The 20743-nt window shown below is 45.8% G+C and overlaps 1 protein-coding gene across 1 annotated transcript; it reads right to left on the minus strand.

Moving 5' to 3' along the window:
- Nucleotides 1-720: 720 nt before the first annotated feature.
- LOC117808448 (sodium/potassium-transporting ATPase subunit alpha-1) lies at nucleotides 721-20496 on the minus strand. The gene is made up of 23 exons (XM_034678203.1): nucleotides 20267-20496; nucleotides 11003-11116; nucleotides 10335-10394; nucleotides 8936-9037; nucleotides 8717-8818; nucleotides 8482-8595; nucleotides 8252-8386; nucleotides 7744-7861; nucleotides 7396-7664; nucleotides 7006-7314; nucleotides 5921-6055; nucleotides 5643-5838; nucleotides 5390-5565; nucleotides 5154-5290; nucleotides 4851-5001; nucleotides 3546-3714; nucleotides 3308-3462; nucleotides 3095-3218; nucleotides 2242-2387; nucleotides 2020-2150; nucleotides 1684-1785; nucleotides 1253-1344; nucleotides 721-1085 (listed from the first exon to the last, which is right to left on the minus strand). The coding sequence occupies exons 1-23, from the start codon at nucleotides 20276-20278 to the stop codon at nucleotides 1057-1059; spliced, it is 3078 nt and encodes a 1025-aa protein (XP_034534094.1). The 5' UTR covers nucleotides 20279-20496; the 3' UTR covers nucleotides 721-1056.
- Nucleotides 20497-20743: the final 247 nt, after the last annotated feature.

The raw sequence follows: 20743 nt of genomic DNA on the forward strand, positions 1-20743 counted from the left end.
ATAATTCATTCATCATAATAATGACAGGAGCTTTAAAAGGCCTGCTTGCAACTTTGATCCCTCACCATGATTGCTGGATGGTCTAATCTATACTCTACAGGCAGATTAGAGATAGATAAAGAACTTACATCTTTTATAATGTCTTTATATTCATGTTTTTGTTATCATATTTAAAGAAAATAAGTCCCTTAATCAGGTACCAGGTTGCAGGTGACCTGTAACTCATGTTACATTATTCTGAGGCTAATAGAAAAATAATAAAGTAGAAGTAGTGCACAAAATCAACACCCAAGACAGTAAAAAAAATTGATTTAAAGTCTTAAAGCAACTTAACTACCCATCAGATTACTTCCTGAAGAGTTTTGATAGGTTACTTTAAAACTTTAGAAAGATTTGAAGCCCTTTGGAGTTTAAATGTTGCAGTTTTTAAGTCAAATCAGGAAGGAGCAGTTGGAAAAGGCAGGAAGAAAGGACAGCATAATAGTGTAATGAGCTGAAATCTTAATAACAAATCAACAACTAAAAGGTAATACCTCCAATATAATCTTTAATAGTTCACGTCATAACTTACAGTCCTACCTTCACAGTTCCTTATTCTGAATAATCATCATACACTTCACTTCAAATCATTCTTTGCTCTTACATCAAATGAAAAACAAAAAGTATCTTATTGTTTCAAACCGACACACACGCAGAGTAAATGATCACAGGACAAGTGTGTGGGACCTGACTCGAGCGCATTTTTATTGAACGTTTATAACTGTTAAAAACATGTATAAAATTGGTCCTGTTTCAGAAACAAGGCACGCATAGTCATGTCATTGTTCAGTGTTCATGTCATTATTAGCATTATCATTTATCAACATCATCATCAGCACGTTCCATCTCAGGATTTGTCTAATAGTAGTATCAAGCATTCCCTAATATAAAAACACGTTCCAATAGTTTTCTTTTTTTTTTTCCACAGGAGGTTAAAATTTTTATTCCGAGCAGCAAGACAATATTCATGCAAAGACGGGAGTGGAGGAGAAGATGCGAGCTGACTGGACTGACGGTTTAATAGTAGGTCTCTCGTTCCACCCATCCTGGACGCAGAGAGAGAGAGAAAACAAACACACACAGGAACACAGAATTAGAGGCGGCTTCATTTTTAAAAAGCAAAGAGAAAGGAGGAGGAGAGAGATTTCAGAGAGAGAGGGAAAAACAACAGAGCAGGAGGAAAGGATAACAAAAGCATGGGTTGTGGACTCACCTCCTGGGCTGCGTCTGAGGATCAGCTTACGGATTTCATCATAGATAAAGATGAGCAGGGAGTAAGGGAAGGCGCAGAACCACCAGTTGGGCCTGGAAAGCACACAAAACACAGAAGAGGAGATGAGAACTGATACGGTGCCCTCAGGCCGGGCTCAGCTACATGTGCTAGGTGGAGCTGGTACGATTACAGAGTCAACGAGGCTTGACTGTGGATTGTAAAGAGAGCAACCATGCACAGAAGGGTCTGTCCTCTCAAACGGGTACAGACCACGAGGATGGGCTGCGTGCTGAGTGGCCGTGAGCTTGTTTGTGGGAGCTAAGATCACTCCAGATGTTAATGAAAGTTCCAGTTTCTAGTCTAAATCTTAAGTATGCTCCTCAGAGCTGCAGGCTGAGCTGTCCTTGCCTGGGTTTTGGTTCTCTACTCACTTGAGAGGATACATTCTGAGGGCGACGTCCATTCCCGGGCAGTAAGACAGGAAGGCAGCGAGGGCGGTCTCCTCAAACAGGCCGAAGATCAGGATCTTGTTCCTGAGACACACAGGGAAGCGGTGATGCCGAAATCAAACCTCAAAGAAACTATTTTGAGCAGCTGGTAAAAAAGAGGATTTCCATCCAGAACGCCAAAATAAACACGAAGGTTTACTGGAGTTTATGCTTAAAATAACAGAACAGCTTGTAGAATGAGGAAAAAGGAGGCATGACAGCCGAGCTGGCAGCTGAACGTGTCATTTCTGATGAAATGTTCAACAAGCGTGTGCTTACTTCATGCCCTGCTGGAAGACGGAGTTCCTCCTGGTCTTACAGATGATCAGATCAGCCCACTGCACGATGACGATGCTGACGAAGAAGGCTGTGTGGCAGGTGAACTCTACAATCTTCCTCTGCTCGTAGGTCTAAGGAGGAACCACCAGAAAGGGGAGGGTTTAAATTTGAAAGCCGGATTTAAACCTGTGTTTGTAGCGTGGTGCGTCGAGTGTCACTGACCCATTGCTGTCCGTAGCTGTCCTCCAGATCGTTGCAGTATTTGTTGTCCCAGGATACTCTGATGCCGATGAGGGTGGAGGGCAGGAAGCCGTTTTCAGCCAAGATGACAAAATAGGTGAAGAAGCCTGCAAGAGCCTGGATCATACCTGCAGGACAGACGAGAGGCCAGTCATGTGACAGTGAGAATTTAACCATTAAACCTTTAGATGAATGACCATGTGGTTTATTAGTGGATCAGTATTCAATATAAAACCAGGAATCAGTAAATGATTGAGCAGGCGAATCGGCTCTGTGGTCTTTGGGGGAATAAGATTAATCTGTGTCTTTCTGAGGACTGAAGCACGGCTCATTTGATGAATGACAGACGGATAAATAAATGAGATTAGGTCGTCTTCTGAGGAATGATGTGCTTATTAAAAATGAAAAGATTAAGCTGTATTTAAAGCAATTAATCACCACAATTCTGACACAATATATGAGGCTCTTTTTGATGCATAGAAGTCAACAGAAGTGGCCGAGCTGTGGTGAGAGCTGGTGCAGCCACATTTGTTTGTTTTCTGCTCTTATAAGGTGGTTCAGGAAGTCCAGCGGGGTCAGGTTATTCCTGTCTTCATTACCGAAGAGGGGAAAATCAAAAGCCAGAGGCAGCGCTCTGTCATCACTCACACACACACACAAACACACACTACAGTTCTCTATCAGTACGAGCCTATTCCTATTCCTGGTGCATGCCTCTCCTCGAGTTATCTCGGACCACCCAGATACAGAGCTCCAGAAAAACCCAACAAAGGAGACATGGCTGCCATTTCCTGTTGTTGTTGTTTAAGCTGTATGAATGGTTGCTGTTGTTTACCGATCTGTCCGTAGGCTATGCTGATGAGCCTCTCGTTCACCAGTTTGTCTGTTTTAGGGTTTCTGGGCTGTCTCTTCATGATGTCGCTCTCGGCTGCTTCGTAAGCCAGGGAGATGGCGGGGACCTGGGAGAGGACGGGTACAGCTTAACTTCTGCACTTAAAGGAAGTCTGTTTTGATTTCACAGATAAAGGATGAAGGACAAAGGGCTCACCATGTCAGTTCCCAGGTCGATACACAGGATGGTGACGGTTCCCAGAGGCAGTGGGATGTTGGCGATGATGAAGAGGAGGAAGGGGGTGATCTCAGGGATGTTACTGGTCAGAGTGTAGGCGATGGATTTCTTCAAGTTGTCAAAGATGAGACGGCCTGATGAGGAAACATTATTTAAATCATTTGAAACCCTCGGGCTGAGTTACATCATTAACGTCCGGTTATTAAACCCATCTTACCTTCTTCCACTCCGGTGACGATGGAGGCGAAGTTGTCGTCCAGCAGGATCATGTCAGCCGCCTGCTTGGACACGTCAGACCCAGCGATACCCATGGCAACACCGATGTCAGCCTTCTTCAGAGCAGGAGAGTCGTTCACACCGTCACCTGTTACAGCCACGATAGCTCCCTGCAGAGCGAGGAGAGAGAGAGAGAGAGACGTGAGGAGGATCTCATTAAAGTCTTCTTTTATTTCAGAAACAAACGAGGAGTCATGTCTGAGTGATCTGTGTTTGAATAAAGGAACATTCACTGAAGCAACAGGTGTCGCTTCCCTCTCAGAGAGGAGTCACTGAGTGACATTTCTACTTTGTGAAGTTTCTCAGAGCAGCGCAGAGTCATTTCCTGCTGTGTGAGAGAAAAGCCTCATTTTTCAAAAAAAGGTTTCAGGGTAAAGATTCGGCTTTATTCCACGGACCGGAGGAATGTGATGAAAGAGAGAGAGAGGCAGACGGAGGGATGAGTGGAGCTCAGCGTCTGGGCAAATATGTGAAGATAATCAAAGGATGTGCTGACGACGGATATCAGGTTTCTTTAGAAAGACAGAAGAAGGTGCTTTGAAGCTTCTTACTTCTTCTCCTTTAGACACACTGAACGGACAGAAATCCAGAATAAAAGCTGAGTTAATGCCGAGCCGTGAGATGAAATATCAACAAGTCAGGATTAATAATCCTCCAGGAGTTCTGCTGGACACTCTGGAATATATTATGATAATCACATTTCAGCTGCACTTGATCACCAGTGACTGCACGCCTCCTGTGACTTGTGAATTTTAAAACCAAATCCAATTAAATTCTATCAATTTTTAATCATTCCTGCATGAATTCATCGTATAGCTGTAAAAGTAAAGGGCCGGAGATGAAAGTGGAACTGTTTATGGAGCCTGCAGCTTCTTGAGTTTCCTCTAACCAGGTGGTGATTCATTAAAATGTTGATGTAAATAAAGAAATAAAGCCACAGTTCAAGCCCACACACTAAAAAAAAGTTTCTTCTGCCTGCTGATGCTCTCATGAATATTTATGTGCCGTTGAGGTCACAGCGTGACAGATGCTCCGCTTGATTATTCTGCCAACTCAGTCATCAGAGCAGAGCAATAATCATAAACACACATTAGGGGATAAGAATATCAAATATTCACACATGGATTTACATAATAAGGCGCAGGCACATGCTGCGTTTGCCAAAGCTGTAAACCAGCGCCGCTTTGAACGCCGCAGAGGTTCATGAGAGCAGGAACATCTTCTCCCCGACGAAACACAATCATACCTGTCTCTGGCAGCCCTCCACGATGATCAGTTTCTGCTGAGGGGAGGTTCGGGCGAAGACGATCTCAGTGTGGTACTTCAGGATGTCGTCGAGCTGCTCCGCGCTCAGATCTTTGAGGTCTCCGCCGTGGACTACACAGGCCTTGGCATCTCTGGAGGAGGTACAGAGATGTGAGGGTGAGTCTGAGATATTCACAAAGACTAATGAGCAAGAATAGCAGAGGTTTAGACATAGAGAGGATCATTTCAGGCACCAGTTTGTCACTTTAAGAACAAAAGGGACCCAGGACATAGTGAGCAGTACCGTGGGTTGACTTCGTTGATTGGGATGTTCAGACGTGCAGCGATGTCCTCGACTGTCTCGTTGCCTTCAGAGATGATACCCACACCCTTGGCGATGGCCTTAGCTGTGATTGGATGATCACCTGTCACCATGATGACCTGGTAGAGAGAAGATGAAACACTCTCACTAAGATAATTCTTCTATTTTATATAAGGTTGATGTAGTAAAGTCTGCATGACTGACTGAGACAGCTTTACCTTGATTCCAGCGCTCCTGCATTTGCCTACAGCGTCGGGCACAGCAGCACGAGGAGGGTCGATCATGGACATGAGGCCGATGAAGCACAGGTTCTCAGTGGGGAAGTTCACCTCCTCAGTGTCAAAAGCAAAGCCTTCTGGGAACTGGTCATCAGGCAGGTCGAAGTGGCAGAATCCTGAATCAGACAAAGCAGTTCAGATCCGTCCTCACTTCTATCTGTTCGGTTAATCATTTCATCCGTCGCACTCTTACCCAGCACTCTCTCTCCCAGACCTCCCAGCTCAAGGTACGCGTTCTGGAAAGCGTCTTTCATCTCGTCATCCAGAGGTTGCACTTTGCCCTGGAGCATGATGGTGGAGCAGCGGTCCAAAATCCTCTCTGGGGCTCCTTTCATCACCAGAAGGTGCTTGGACTCGGCTTCGGCGTTACCATTTTTGTGAATGGAAAGCTACAAAGACAGTCAGGATTCAGAGCTTTGCAGGTTTTCTTAAATCCTGGACAACGGATACAAATGTCACAAAGTTGCATACCTGGTACTTGTTAGTAGAGTTGAACGGGATCTCGGATATCTTGCTGTTTTTATCTCTCATTTCTGCCACTGATCCGCAGCACAGCTCGATACACTTCAGCAGAGCGGACTCTGAGGCGTCACCGGCTACGTCCCTCTAGAAGCAGAAGATGGAGAGAGAACATTTGAAATCTTGGTCAAACTTTTGAACCCTCACTTCTTTTTTTTTTCAATCCAAAAGCAAAGGAGCGAAAGAAGATGCTAACTTCCTTCATTCTGCCATCATAATTACTGGCCTTGTTAAACACCAGCCCTTTGTTTACTCTCCGCTCACTCTTGATACAGTGTCTGAGTGAAAAATAATGAGCAGTGAGGGGAGAGTGACTGGTAATTAGAGCCGCCACGCCAGCCAGACATTTACAGGTGATTAACACACACACACACACACACACACACAGACACACACAGACACACACGTTAACAGGTTATTAACACGAGCATGGAAACCAGAGACTGGACTCCAAGGAAAGTGGGAGCAAAGGGACTCCTTGGACTCAGGGGAGTGTGTGTTTGCCAGAGTGTGTGTCAGTGGGTGGAGTTAGGGATAATGATGTAGTAGCAACATGTGTGTGAATACGACAGGGAGGGTGAGCTGGAAAACAAACCTGATGACCTGAGTGGCACAGACTTAAATGTCTGACTGACTTCTGAGGAAATGACGTGTTCAAATATTCATCATTTTTATTTAAAGGCGATGTCTCTGCCTCTCAGTCGAACACAATCATCATCCATGAGTCTAACTCGAACAGGTGTTGGCATTAAGAGAGAGGAAATGGAGCCAATATCAGGAGAAGAGGACAGTCGTTTGGTTTTACTGTAATTTTCTAACTTCTTGGAGAAGGGCACATTTGAGTCTGGAAATGAGTCAGCCCAACAGAACTTTGAAATACTGCCCACATGATGAGCACACAAACTGAAGGCCTGGATCAACAGAGAGAGAGAGAGCTTTCTAGTTGTTGAACAAAGGATGAAGGACGACAAAGACTTGTCTTTACTCATTATCTCAACAGAAATCAAGAGAGAGACGACAGAGCGTTCGGTTTTCACCTTCAGGATGGGGAGACCGCTCTGCTCGGCCAGGAAGACGGCGCGGTTGCAGAGTCCGGCGACCCTAGCCAGGGCGGCCCATGTGGCCGAGCTCCTGTCGAAGGAGGTCCCGCTCTGGTTCTCGGTGGTGTCAGCCTCATGGATCTGGTTGTCGAACCACATGTGGGCAACGGTCATCCTGTTCTGGGTGAGGGTGCCGGTCTTGTCGGAGCAGATGGTGGAGGTGGATCCCAGGGTCTCCACAGCTTCCAAGTTCTTCACCAGGCAGTTCTTCTTGGCCATGCGCTTGGCGGTCAGAGTCAGACACACCTGGAGGAAGAAGATTGAAAGTCAGAGAATGGCAGGGTGGATGTTTGGATCATTAGAGGGACTTTATTCTGAAAGACTCACAGTGACGGTGGCCAGCAGACCCTCGGGTACGTTGGCTACGATGATACCGATGAGGAAGATAACAGCTTCAAGCCAGGTGTACCCGAGGATGAGGGAGAGGACGAAGAAGGACACACCGAGGAAGACGGCGACACCAGTGATGATGTGGATGAAATGCTCGATCTCAATGGAGATGGGGGTACGTCCCACTTCCAGTCCAGAAGCAAGCGTGGCGATACGACCCATGACGGTGCGATCTCCGGTGCTGATGACGATACCACGAGCGGTTCCTGTAACAAACATGGAGTATTTAACTGACCTGTAAAAACACAACAAAACACATCACTGTCTCTAGATCGTCTGATTTACCTTCAACACAGTTGGTGGAGAAGAAAGCGATGTTCCTGGTTTCCAATGGGTTCTCGTTGGAGAAGTCAGGAGTACGAGTCTGGGGTTCGGACTCTCCGGTGAGGGAGGAGTTGTCCACCTGAGAAAGGAAACATCAGACTCTGATTAATGTAAGAAACAAGGCACGAAATAACGCAACAACATCTTCAGAGAACAAAACTATAAAGGCAGAGAAGAAGAAAAACTCCTTCTGAGGAGCTGATGGCAGATTCAGGTCGCTAACAGAGAAACAGCTAAATGATGCAGAGGTCGGTGAGTTGTTATCTCAAAGAAAGAGTCAGAAATGGGTCGAGTGTTGCTCTTGGGTCTTGAGTTTTGCTGAGGATCACAACTTGAAGAAGTAAGCAGCAAACAGAGAAGTTTCTGAAGCACAAGACTCAAACAGCGAACTCCAGACGCCCCGTAATGACTTGATTCCTTTAATGTGAGCTCAACTCGCAGGAAAACGTCTCCCATCAAGAGCACTAACCTTGCAGCCGTGGGCTGAGATGATTCGCAGGTCGGCAGGGATCCTGTCTCCACCTTTCACCTCCACTAAATCTCCGACTACCACCTCCTCGGCGTTGATGTGCTTCTTCTCGCCGTCACGGACGACCAGGGCTTGCTATGAGACGAGATGACAGAGACAGACACTGATGTCAGACGAGGAGGAGACTGAAAATCAAAGGAATAAAGCCTGAATAAAGACGAAGAGATTACCTGTGGGACCAGGTTCTTGAAGGAGTCCATGATCTTGGAGCTCTTGGCCTCTTGGTAGTACGAGAAGCAACCAGTGATGATGACGACAGCAGAGAGCACGACGCCCAGGTACAACTGTGAGCAGCAAACATTCATGGTTACATTTCCACATGGTGTGAGTGGGACTTTGGGAACTACACGGACAATCCTGAGCCATAAAAACCCAGATCAAATCACTTTGTGGACCTTTTCTTACATTATCATTGGCAGGCTCATCCTCCATTGCAGCCTGGATCCCATAGGCCAGGAAACAGAGGATGGCTCCAGTCCACAGGAGCATGGAGAAACCACCAAACATCTGAAAGAGAACACAAATCATCAATATCTCCTCTGTCTGTAGAAATGAGTGAAAGAAGACTCTGACAGAAACTGAACTTGGTCCATGAAGCTGTTTGTGAAGCAACGCTGATGTTACCTGTTTGCAGAACTTGACCCACTCTGGGGTGGTGGGAGGAGGAGTGAGAGCGTTGGGTCCATCTCGGGCCAGGATCTCAGCAGCCTTAGCGCCTGTCAAACCCTGATGAGACGTTCATGAAACACCGGTGACTCCAGGTGACTACTACATTAATGTCTAATTATAAAAACAGCAGCACACTCTGCAGCTACACACACATGTAAACATAATCTCACTGACACATATTTAAGCCTGAGGGGAACTGGAGGTATCAGGAGTCGCCTAGCAGCGCGGCATCAACAGAACAACAGGGCGAGTTCCCTCATCAGGAGGGCAGAGGAGAAACAGAGGGAAGAGGAGTGAAGGTAAAGGAGGAGGGAGGAGGAAGATGAGAGAAATAGGATCATATGAAATCAGGGCACAGGGACTCTGCTAATAAATTATTCACAGCTGCAGCACACACATGCACGCTACGCTACGCCTGCAGACCCGGTTTAGAGGCGGTGATTAACTATTCTCCTTGATCTCTCCTGCATGACCACGAGCACATCTGCATTCAGGAAGAGGGACTCTAATTAGAGCAGGATCACCCAGGTGTGGATGAAAAGACTGTTAGAGAAGCTACAAGTTGGCTTAGCTTAGCTTGGAACAATGGGTCCAAAAGTTGATTTGTGTCCTCTTTCCAGGACTTTTTGTTCTGTGTCTTGTTTGTTTTGTGATTTTAGATTTTAATCCTAAGAGACACCTTTGACACAGCATGCTCTCTCTTCTTCTTATTTACAGTATAAATAAAAAACAAACATAAATAGAGAGAGGTGTTAAAACCAAAGCTGTTTATTTTGGTCATTTAACACAACAGATGCGCTCGCCCCCGCGCACACGCCTACGCTCCTTCATGATGCAATAATCATTTAGTTATTTTTACTCTTTAATACTCAGGTGCCTCCTACTGATCATGTTCACTTAGGCTTCATAAACTATCAGTTATTAAAGGTCTGTTTTATCATATTATGGTCTGTTTGTTGAAGGTCAACATCCCTCTTCTTTTACAGCCTCAAACATCAAACCCTCAGATCAGATCCTCTGTGTCCTAATTCCCCTCCTCCTTCCTCTCCCCTCCCCCTCTCTCATATCGACGTTCTGCGTTTATTAACGCTGGTCAAGCTGAGCCTTTCACTCTTCCTCTTCACGATAAGACGGAAGTAATCCTTCGCCCTTTGACCAAACCTGTTAAACTCATCTGATCTTGTTAATCACGCGTCGACTGAAGAGAGAAGCTGATTTAAGAGAACACAGCGGGCGGTGTGCTGCTGATATTTGACATCTAACTCATGTAAGTGATAAATGAAGACACTTTAAAAACAGAGGGATCCTCTTTAAAGTGAGATTAGGATGCTTGGGTTGGAGACTCCACACTCACGTTGCTGAGGTCTGTTCCATATTTGCGGTTGAGCTCATCCAGGGTCAGCTTGTGATCATCCTGCAAACACACAAGAAGGAGAGAAGGTGGCATCAGTTCAGTGTGTGTGTGTGTGAGTCTACTGTATGTGTGTGTGTGTGTTCAATATGCCAAGAAGCCGCTGACATTTACAGCACATTGTGTGCTGACCTTTCATTTTAGAACAACTACCGCACACAAGGTAGAGCTGTTACAATGACAATGCTCTTTAAGGGTGGAGGATAAATAAACAGACGACAGTGACAGGAGAGAGAGAGGGAGGGATGGAGAGAAGAGGAGGAGGAGGAAGAAAGGGATGGAAGGATGAAAGGGACGATGTGGGAGGGAGAGCATATGGAATATGGTAATATAGACGGGCATGAAATGAAGTAAGGAGGGAGGAATTAGAGAGAAAAGAAAGTGAGGGAGTTGGATAGAGGAAAAGAGGACAAGTAGGTACGGGAAGCAGACATTTAATTTATCTGCAGTTTTTTAGACGCCAGATTTAAGATGTGACGTAATAAAGTGTCTTGAAAATGACATGTTGAAGCATTCAGGACGCAGGAATCAAACAGATCTGCTTTAGAGACGAAGAGGTCTGAAGTGTTGATATGTTTGATGTCATACGAGGAGATAGAAGAGCCACTCACCATATCCACTTCCTTCTTCAGCTCATCCATATCCTTCTCCTTCTTCTTCCCCTTCCCCTTCTTCTTGCCGCCCTGCTCCGAGGTCGCAGCCAGCTCATACTGCTCGCGTCCTTCCTGCAAACATGAAGAAAGAACATTTTAAACAACCTGGAATCACAATCAAGCAATGGAGTGGACACTTTAGGAAATACAGTTTTGCGTTGGCTTCATTTCAACACCTTAAACTCTCCAGATTTGTCATGCAGTCGTTCCCAAAGTTTGTGTAATCGTGACACCTCTTACTTTTACTCCCAATGCGTGCAGCGCCGTCAAATAAAAGATTGATCGTGTTTTATTGGGAGTATTTTTAGGCGGCGACAAGACACCATGCATAAGTAACACGCTGACTCCCGCTGAGGTGTGCCCTGATGCGACGTGAACATGCCTGATGACTCAAAATGCCACAAGACATCCTGTCATACGGCATCATTTTAAGACCCCTCATGTGGGTCAACTAAGAACACCGAGAACCAGATTACAGAGTAAACACGAAAGCGGCCTGAAAAGTCAGGAAACTGTGGCCCAAATTGGAGCGACAAAGTGCCAAGAAGTTGAACAAAGAGCAGCCGAGGACCACAAACAGTCACCTCTCTGCTTGTCACACGCGGTTAGGGGATGAGAGCGGCAGAGTGGTGTCGTTTTATGGACTCCGGTGCCATCTGTCACTGCAAAAACAAGCTCTACAGGGATCCACTTTTAGGGGATTTGGGAACTTTTGGAAGGCTTTCAATTATTGGAGGAGCTTTAAACTTTGTGCATTTGTTTCAGTCCAGCAGCCGACATGACTGAAAGAAGACTGCAGGTTTATTTATATGGAGCTGTGAAATCAGCTGATCAGAAAATCAAGTTTCAGACGCCTGCAGGACGATCTGTGATCACTTTTACGAGCGGGCGTGTTGTGTTGTTTCCTGTCATTTGGAAGATGGCGAGGCAGATGTGTGAAAACAACATCCACTCGTTTGAAACGCCCACGTCTGAAATATAAAGAGTGTCACAGTCAGAGTGATAGAAACACACACACACACAACTCTTTATTCATTCACCGGCAGCTTTCCTTAACTTAACCTCGCCAATTAGCTAAGTACTCCGCCAAACCCCAGAGTGGAACAATGAACCGCAGCCGAGTCGTTTACTGGTAATCACACTTGGGGACATTTTGTTGATTTTAACTCTGACTGTGACACAAATTCTCTCGCTGTAGGCAGAGAAGATCTAATTAAAGCTGATTACATTCTGAATTTAAGGCCTTGATCTGGAACTTCAAACATCCTCGCAGTGATGTAAGCATCCAACTGAAAGGCGAGAGCCGACGTTTCTGTAAATTGTGTGTTTTTCCTCTGAATATCCCCTGTATCGCTCCATCAGCTCTGCAGCTTTGCCTCAGAGTGACAGTCAGCCTCTTTCTCCCTCCACAGACAGACATCCCCCTCTCATTATCAGCCGCTGCTGTAGCTGACAGAGCAACAAAGGCCCGAGCAAAGATTGTGTCTTCCAGACGGCTGTGAGCCAGAGGGTGTGAGGAGCAGTGACAGAGAGAAGGTGAGATAGGGAAGGAGGACGAAGAACGACAACGGCGAGAGACAGAAAAGACGAGGAGGAGGCAGAGGGAAGAAGAAGACGCCAAAGAGATCAGCAGTTCTAAATCCAGAACATAATGAACATCAAACAAAAGCTCTTACCCAGCACAACTTAAAGTCACAAATCGGTTTGCAGCGACAGGGATCCATCCTCACAGCTGCACAGCCACAGGTGGAAGCAGCACACACACACTAACTCACACACTCTAGCACTCAGGGCTGTTACAGGTTTACAGCAGCCGCACCCAAACTTTATTATTCTGCACCATCCAGATGGTGAGCACAGCTACTCTTGTGAACATCCGTCTTCTAGACTGTCTGAAGCAGATCTGGATGATTTCAGTCTGCATCATCGTCTGTTTACATGTGAGGGCCTCTGATCTAACGGACATCTAGCAGCGTGGCTCAACAGGTGAACAAAGTGCAGCTCTCCTCCTTGTGTGTGTTTTGTTTCAGTGAGGGAGGGAAAGTTCAGGTTGTGCTTCAGGTAGGTAACAGGAGATCACTGCAGCAGAGGTTAACATCCATCAGCTGTTAAAGCTCATCTATAATTGAGCCGTGAACACGGATCAGAGGTGTTAGCATGATAGCAGGGAGCGAGGGAAGGAAGGCTGCTGAGGTGACTACTAATGAGACATTTATCTGTGTGCAGAGCCACACTGTGCAGCGCCCATTTTGAAAACTCTTCCGACCAAATATGGACATCCTGCACGCGGCCCCGGTCATGGAAATATGCTAACTAATATTGTTTTTCTTGTGCGTTTAGTCTTTAAAGTTTCCCAGGCCGTCAGCAGAGCGGAGTGTGTGATCTCAGCACATGTTGTTATTGTTGCCCGAAGCCCCCCGGCCGGCTAAGCTGGGAAAACACTGAGCCTGGCTCGGGATTGCTGCGGCCAGATCTCAGCCTCTGGACCCCTGATGGGCCCCCAGGGGCCATCTGGCTTCAGGCAAAAACTGTGGTTGAAAGCCTGAAAGTGGAATGCAGACTTCTTCTTTCAACAGTTCTGTGTTTATGTCGAGGAGAGAGTTTTTGAAGGAGCATCAAGGATTGAGTGAAGTTCTGGAGAAATACTTCAGCTTTTATTCCTGAAGCAGTAATTAAAGTGAAGAGTTTAAATCTCTGAAAGTTTCCAAGTAATCTGACGAGGCCTTTCATACCTGCAAGATGCAAACACCTGATGTTTCAAAAGGAGCACTTGATGCAGAAAAGGGACCAGCACACATCACATCTGATAACAGACTCAGAGACTGGTCTGAGGTTTAAACTATCACACTAAATCTGTCCGGCTCTCGTTGACATCTTACAAGCGTCGGTGTGGCCCGAGCTGCGTCATGAGAAAGGCATTCACCTGACAAGTCCTTGCTCTGAGATCTCATTTCTATCTCACCTGACGTACAAACACAGAGTCAGATAAGAGGGTTAAAATACTTCACAAATACCAGAAACACGCCACATTCCCAAGACCTGACCGCATCACCGGACTCCAAATGTCCTCACTGTGAGTTTGCACGTTCAGCAAGTCCTCTAGCTTATCTCAACAGATGTTCACGGCTTTACAGGTAGAGTGTCGGATGATGAGGCGGCATCACTCTTCCCTGAGACCTGTCGGGGATTAAGTCAGCTTAGACGCTCCTGTCTCAGTAAAACGAGTCTACATCCCTGACATAGTAACATTTAAATCTGTGTTTATGTCCTCGGCTCTCATGTTCCTTTGAGTTGAGAATCAATACGATGGATGTTCAGACACCATCATGTCATGCAATGTCTTCTTTCATTCAGAGACCACAGAGACACTCACAGCCGCTCAGATGTAAGATCTAAGTCAATAACGTCCAGACCACAGCCCTGCAGAAGATATCAAACCACTCCAGTCCATGGAGGGAACATCAACCTCGGCTGGTGCACCAACATCCAGACTGTTTAAGACACAGAGAGCTTCATTACTTCCAGGTTTGATATGCAGGCGGTGGAAAACCGGAAGAATCAAAGGAGGAGAGACGGCGGTGGTGGGACTCTAAAGAGGGGAGAGACAATAGACGAGGAGAAACAAAAACAAACACACACACAAGCCTACCGGACACCAAACAATGGCTCTTTGTCTGATGTGTATGGAAGAAAGTGGTTTTAAAAACACAAACAAAAGCCTCTGAATCTTTTCATGTGACTGTTAAGACCCGGGCCGTGTGGGTTAAGGTACCCTGTAGGGAGGCTGACAGATACTGGATTGTCTCCGGTCTTTATGGAGATATAAAAGACAGCTTAGTCGCATGTTTTTTGCATCTGTCAGTGAGGCTGCAGATAAATGTGATGAACCCTCTTTAAAACAACTTCAATGTGAATCTCTGCAGCTCCTGCTTTCTCCTCGCCTCAGAGAACAACGTCCTCCAGCCTCAAACAAACATCACAGAGCGTTCGGTCAAGCGCTCGCATATTTTAACTGGTTTACAGGCGGGCTTGAATTCCTCTGAACAGCTCTCTCTAGCGCCAGATACACAAGCTGCTCATTCAACCATACAGACACACACACACACATATACTCCGAGCAGGGACTTTACCCCGTTGCCACCAGCGACTCACGCCACACCTCTGGAGATATGTGAATGGACAGAGTCAAGTGTTATAGCCCCTCCCCCCCATCCACCCCTCCGCGCTCCCTTTCTCCTTTCATTTCCTCCAACTTCCCCGTTTTCTGTCCGAGCGGTGAAAAGAGAGTGTGTTAATTTACATTGGGGTCGTGTTTAACACTCCCTTCACGTCCCGGGAAACTTTACGCTTTATCCCAGGAGAACAAAAAGGGGGAATGAATGAATCAATGGCTTTCCTTGTGGGGGGGGGGGGGACTGTGTGAGCACTTCTCTTACACCATGACATCATCCTTTAAGAAATGTCCTTCCTTTAAGACACAATCGGGGTGCATGAGGTGGGATTTTGGGCAGATGAAGGTGTGTCTTTGAGGGGTACACATTCAGGGGTTTTGTCATGAATCTCTTCAGCTTGGATCATCTCTGATAAACTTCCTGCAAGTCTCAAACACCTGTCGAACCGGCACCACAAGTCTTGCTGTTTCTTCTTCGTGTCCCAATCCTCCTCAGAGACAGGAAAAAACATCCACACCGGTGACACCATTTTTCCCCACTCTTCTTCTTCTTCTTCTTCTTTGTACAGACCTTGCTAGTTAGTCCATCCATGTTGGTGCAAGGTGGTGGTCTCTGTGGAACTGGATCTGCTCCTATGTACATATAAAAGGCTCATTCTACATTCAGTTGATTATAAACTCAAACTTGTGAATGTTATATTCCTTTTCTACCAAGTTTGTTTGGATACTGATAAAAATCCCACACTGTGCCTTTAAAGGAGTTAAACTTCAGATGACCAAATAAGAGAAACACCATATTTCACTGAGTCCTCTTTAGATCTTCTTTCTTTGGACTGGAATGAATGAAACAGTAAATCAATGGCTCCCTCTTTTCCCCACTTTCAGGCCTTGTGCCCCGCCCCCGTGACATTTACGAGTCAGGACGCCATAGCTACAAGTTGCATCATTTCCTCAAGAGAGCGTGTGTGCCACATACTTGTCTGGAACATCTCGCATGGACGCAGAAAAAGCACAAACAAAGCGTTTGCAGGGATCCATGTTCAGGTGGAAGAAGTCTCATTTGGTGTTGGATTTGTTATTTCTAATGTTCAACTTTTGCTGAGCAACAGAATTGCAGAGAGAGTTCAGAGAGCTGCCACGGAAAACAAACCGCTCGGCTAGAAGCAGCTAAACCAAACAGAGAGCAAGATGGAGAGAGAGGGGGAGAGAGGGAGAGATGGCATGTGAGAGAGGAGGGGGAGAGAGACGAGAAGATAAAAGAAACAAGGCACAAACAGTGAGGCGAAAGATAATAATGGGGGGGGAGTCAGGGATGGAGAGAAAGAAGGAGGGAGAGAGAGAGAGCTGTGTTCTGTCACAGACAAGAGGTGGCGTGTGACAAAAGCCCCGGTTAATACACACTGACTGCCGAGCGGAAAGAATGTTAAATCCTCAGAGAGAGAGAGGGAGGGAGAGAGAGGACAGGTAGAAACAGAAAGAGGGAAACAGACTGTAAAGAATGGATGTGAACGTGGAGTCAGGGTGCCCCCTTTTGCTGAGATTAAATGTGGCCCCGGGGCCGACATCCAGGGTCAAGTCACAGCGAGGAGGAGAGCGTGGAAGATAACCAGCGGGGCCGTCGCACGGGGGGATAGGGAGGCCGGGTTTTGGTTGCAATCTCAGGCCAGGAAAGTCACATTTCTCTTGTTTGAGTTTGGAGAGAAGTATCTGAGTCAACATGTCTTAAAGAGGGAACACTTTGGGGTTTAATTAGTTGCAGGAGACACTTGTTGTGCAAGAGAGAGGAACAGAAGCTTTAACGAGTCTCTAAAGTGCAAAGAATCCTAGAATCAGAGACTTGTAGAGATCTTTAACGTAGCCTTCAAACCATCAGCTACACTCATCTTCATCTGCAAGATGGCTGAGGAGAAAGAGTCAAGAAAATGTGGTTGATTGGAAAACTGCACTCCTACACCTGATCTATCACGTCACACCTATCATGCACACTTCAAAATCTGCATATTTGATGCAGTTGTGTCGTCATGTCAGACTGCTCATTGCAAACTTTACCTACATGATGCATGCTCTCCCGCAGCTGAGCTAATCTGCCTGATGTGCAATTAATCTTCCTGAAAACTGTGGAAAGAGACGACGATGCAATGCACGATGGAGTTAAAAATCTCAGATGCAACGTATCAAACTGCAGATATATCCCTGTTCTCAAGAGTCTGATGAGTGCATGAATCTTCTTTGGGATGCTTTCTAACAGGGAGCAACAAATGAAGCTTGAGTCAGGTATTATTATGAGATATGTAGTCTGATTCCCACCATCTATCTCCTGCTCAAAATGTCACTTCTTCCTCTCTTTTCCGTCCTCATTCAAACCTGAGAGCGGAGTAGTTCAGCGGAGGGAGGCAATGCGGCAACTGGTGCCTCTCTGCTCCCCCTTATCGCCCCCTCCACCACCACCCTCACCGCCACAGAAGCAATCACTCGCTCCTCTCAGCTCACTTTCCTTCCTCGCGCTGATTGCACTCTGATGTCGACGTGATGGGCAAACATGGAAGAGCGTGAGAAAGAAAAAACACAGCAGAGCAGAGAGAGGTAATCTCACATAAAGTGGGTGAAATATAATCTCTGTCATACCTGTGCTCAATCTCACTGCCCTGATTCTTCTCCATTACAACAAAACAACTCCTCCTCCTCCTCCTCCTCTTCCTCCCCCACAGTCTCTCTCTCTTTCTCTCTCTCCTCACACTAGGGAAGCGCTGTAGTCCCGATTCTTTCTTCCAAGTCTAGCTATTTGTCTGTGCCAGAGCTGAATGTATTGGAAAAGAAGAGAGGAGAGTGAGGGGGAGACGCAGTGGGGAAGTGGAAGGAGGTTGGATGGGGGCAGGGCAGGGCTTTCATCACATATGGGAGGAAGAGGAGAAGAAAAAAACACAGGAGCAGCAGCAGGAGGAGCAGCCGAGGGAAGATTTTCAGAATCGTAAATGACTGAATGAGACGCTCAGCTTCACATCTCCCGCCACAGCTCTCCCCTCCTCCTTCTTCAGCCTCTCTCTTTATGTCCATCTTTCCCTCTCTCTCCCTCTCCATCCACCGCTCCATCTCTCGCAGGCTGCATCCGTAATGAGTGTTTCTATTGCGCAGCATGGCAGGGTGTGGCGACTACTGAAATTTCACACAAACCGGGGTTCAATTTCGAACATTTTGGATTCAAGTTTGGAGAAAATCCCAGAGCGGAGGAATCACAGGAGAGCTGAGACGTCTTTTTTACATGCCTACCATGAGAAACTGTGGAAATACAAGCACTGAGGGATGCAACTAGTGTTATCAAATGTTGTTTTGATAAGTTACCCATCTGTTGATGCAAAAATATGTGAAAGTATTACGTAATCACATCGAATGCTCATGTTACGGCGCTAGAATGAGCACATGATGGACATTTCTGCACAAAAAAAACACTTAAATGATTAAAATGAAAGTTGACAATCATCATATATTGATCGTAACGCTCTACATTAAATAATACAGACTAGAATGGCTGTGTTGCTGTTTTCTCTGCAGAAGCATCACTTCACTGTCCTTAAAATGCATCATGCAGCAGCCTAGCATGGTTGATGGTGTCTTGTTTTAGCTAATTACATGTTTTTTGTTAATTTTGTCTCCCTGAAATGCTTCTTGATCACTCTAACGCACACATATTGTCTCCCTGAGGTTGTATTTGGTTCAAATAATCTTTAAAAACGCACCTTACGATCTGCTGCACAGATTAAAAGGTAATACAGAAGGTGGGACCACCTCCTGGGACTGCTTTTGGGCTCACTCTGCAGATCCCAATGCATCAGGATCTTCTCCTTTACTCCTTTATTCTATGTTTGTGATTGTCTGTCTGGCTTGTATTTTGTTTTTCTGTTTTGTTTTGTTCTTTCTTGTCATTGTTGTTTTATTTGTAACCCATTGAAAAGTTAATACAAACTTTAATGACAAAACAAAAAACAAACAGAGGGCTGCAGAGGAAATGACCATTAATGCTCTGTATAACAAACTGCATGTCTAAGGATGGGAGTTCGGATTAAGTTGTGATCAGGGGCGTCGGCAGGGATCTGGACCCCCTGAAAAGACGCCTCAGTGGACCCCCTCGCCACAGCTATTGACACTTCACACTGCCCACGTCTTTAAAGGAGATTATTTGAAGCCAAGTGACTTTTTGATGAGCAACAAAGGGGCTTTAATTGGTCTAATCTAACCTCATGAAGTTAAATTAAACTCTATAAACCTACAGTTTACTTTCAATCAGATTCAGCCACACTTGATGCTATATGAAAATATGACAATTCCCCACTTCAGACAATTTAGCAGCAGAAAACACATTTTATTTCACGCTTATTAAGGCCCCCCTCCCCACATGGACCCTAGGTAGCCAGCCCCACTTTACCCCCACACTACAACGCCCCTGCTTGGGATAATTGGGGACAGAGATCCAGCAGTCTCAGGAGAGGATGAAGCAGGCTGGACTTTTCCAACCCTCCTACTGTCATATGTGTTCATTTTTACAGCATTAAAACACCATAAACAGCCCGTTTGATGCGCCTGTTTTTGGGGAGTACTGATGGGGAGACTACTTTGAATCCAAGTGAAGGTGTCGCCATGTTTTTTGGGGGCTCAACTTTCACTCAAACAGGTCGTGATTTCGCCCCCTGTGTGATCCGAAAACCGTTACCGTTAGATTTAAAACTTTGACAGAACGTCACGTTACGTAACCCGGACAGGGGGCCGTTAGAATCAGAATCAGCCGTTAGAATCAGCCGTTAGTTTTCTCTCTGAGGGTTCCAGAACCCGGAAGTCCTCCTCCAAACACTTTCAGGCATTTTGCAAGAAAAAGCTTGTTGCTTATCTCCCCACATGTGATCCTCCACCTTCTCCCTTCTCCTCCCCCCTCTTTCCGTGACAACATCAACATGCATACACAGTAAAAACCACTTGTTTGAATGAATGACAAACTTTTCTTTTCTTCCTAAAAATCAATCTGTTCCTCCGGACAAAGAAAAAGAAGACGTGGTACTCACTCCTCGTCCCATGGTTCCGAAGATGTGGACTTTCCCAGTTCAAGTAAAAACAGACGAAAAAAATTCCACCTTAAAAATTATGTACAGTAAAAAATATTAAAAGGAAGATTTAAACTCCAGGATGTGACTTTTTATTTTTTTGTTGTTTTTTGTTTTTTTCCTCTACAGCACGTGTCACTCCTCCAGATCGCACATCCGAGCTCGCGAGCCGCCGCGGCAGACCCTCCAATACTTATAGATGGCGTTCCTTCCATTGTGACGTCGACACCACTTGCCATGGTAACGCCACGGATGGAGGCGGGGCTTCCTCCATTATTGGGCGTTTTTTTTCACCCCGCACACACACACACACACATTCACACACACATGGAACACTCATTCAACATGAGTGAACAATAAATACAAATAAAACACAAATATTAAATAAAAAATACAACATTTTAAAATGACAAAAAATTAATAATATCATAAGGAAAA

Source organism: Notolabrus celidotus, chromosome 24 (genome assembly GCF_009762535.1).
Source record: "Notolabrus celidotus isolate fNotCel1 chromosome 24, fNotCel1.pri, whole genome shotgun sequence".
Classification (NCBI taxonomy): Eukaryota; Metazoa; Chordata; class Actinopteri; order Labriformes; family Labridae; genus Notolabrus; species Notolabrus celidotus.

Coding starts and splice junctions, on each gene's coding strand:
- LOC117808448 (XM_034678203.1), bottom strand. Junction 5,839..5,920: donor ACTCTACTAACAAGTACCAG/GTATGCAACTTT, acceptor CTGTCTTTGTAG/CTTTCCATTCACAAAAATGG. Junction 2,151..2,241: donor ACAGCTACGGACAGCAATGG/GTCAGTGACACT, acceptor GTTCCTCCTTAG/ACCTACGAGCAGAGGAAGAT.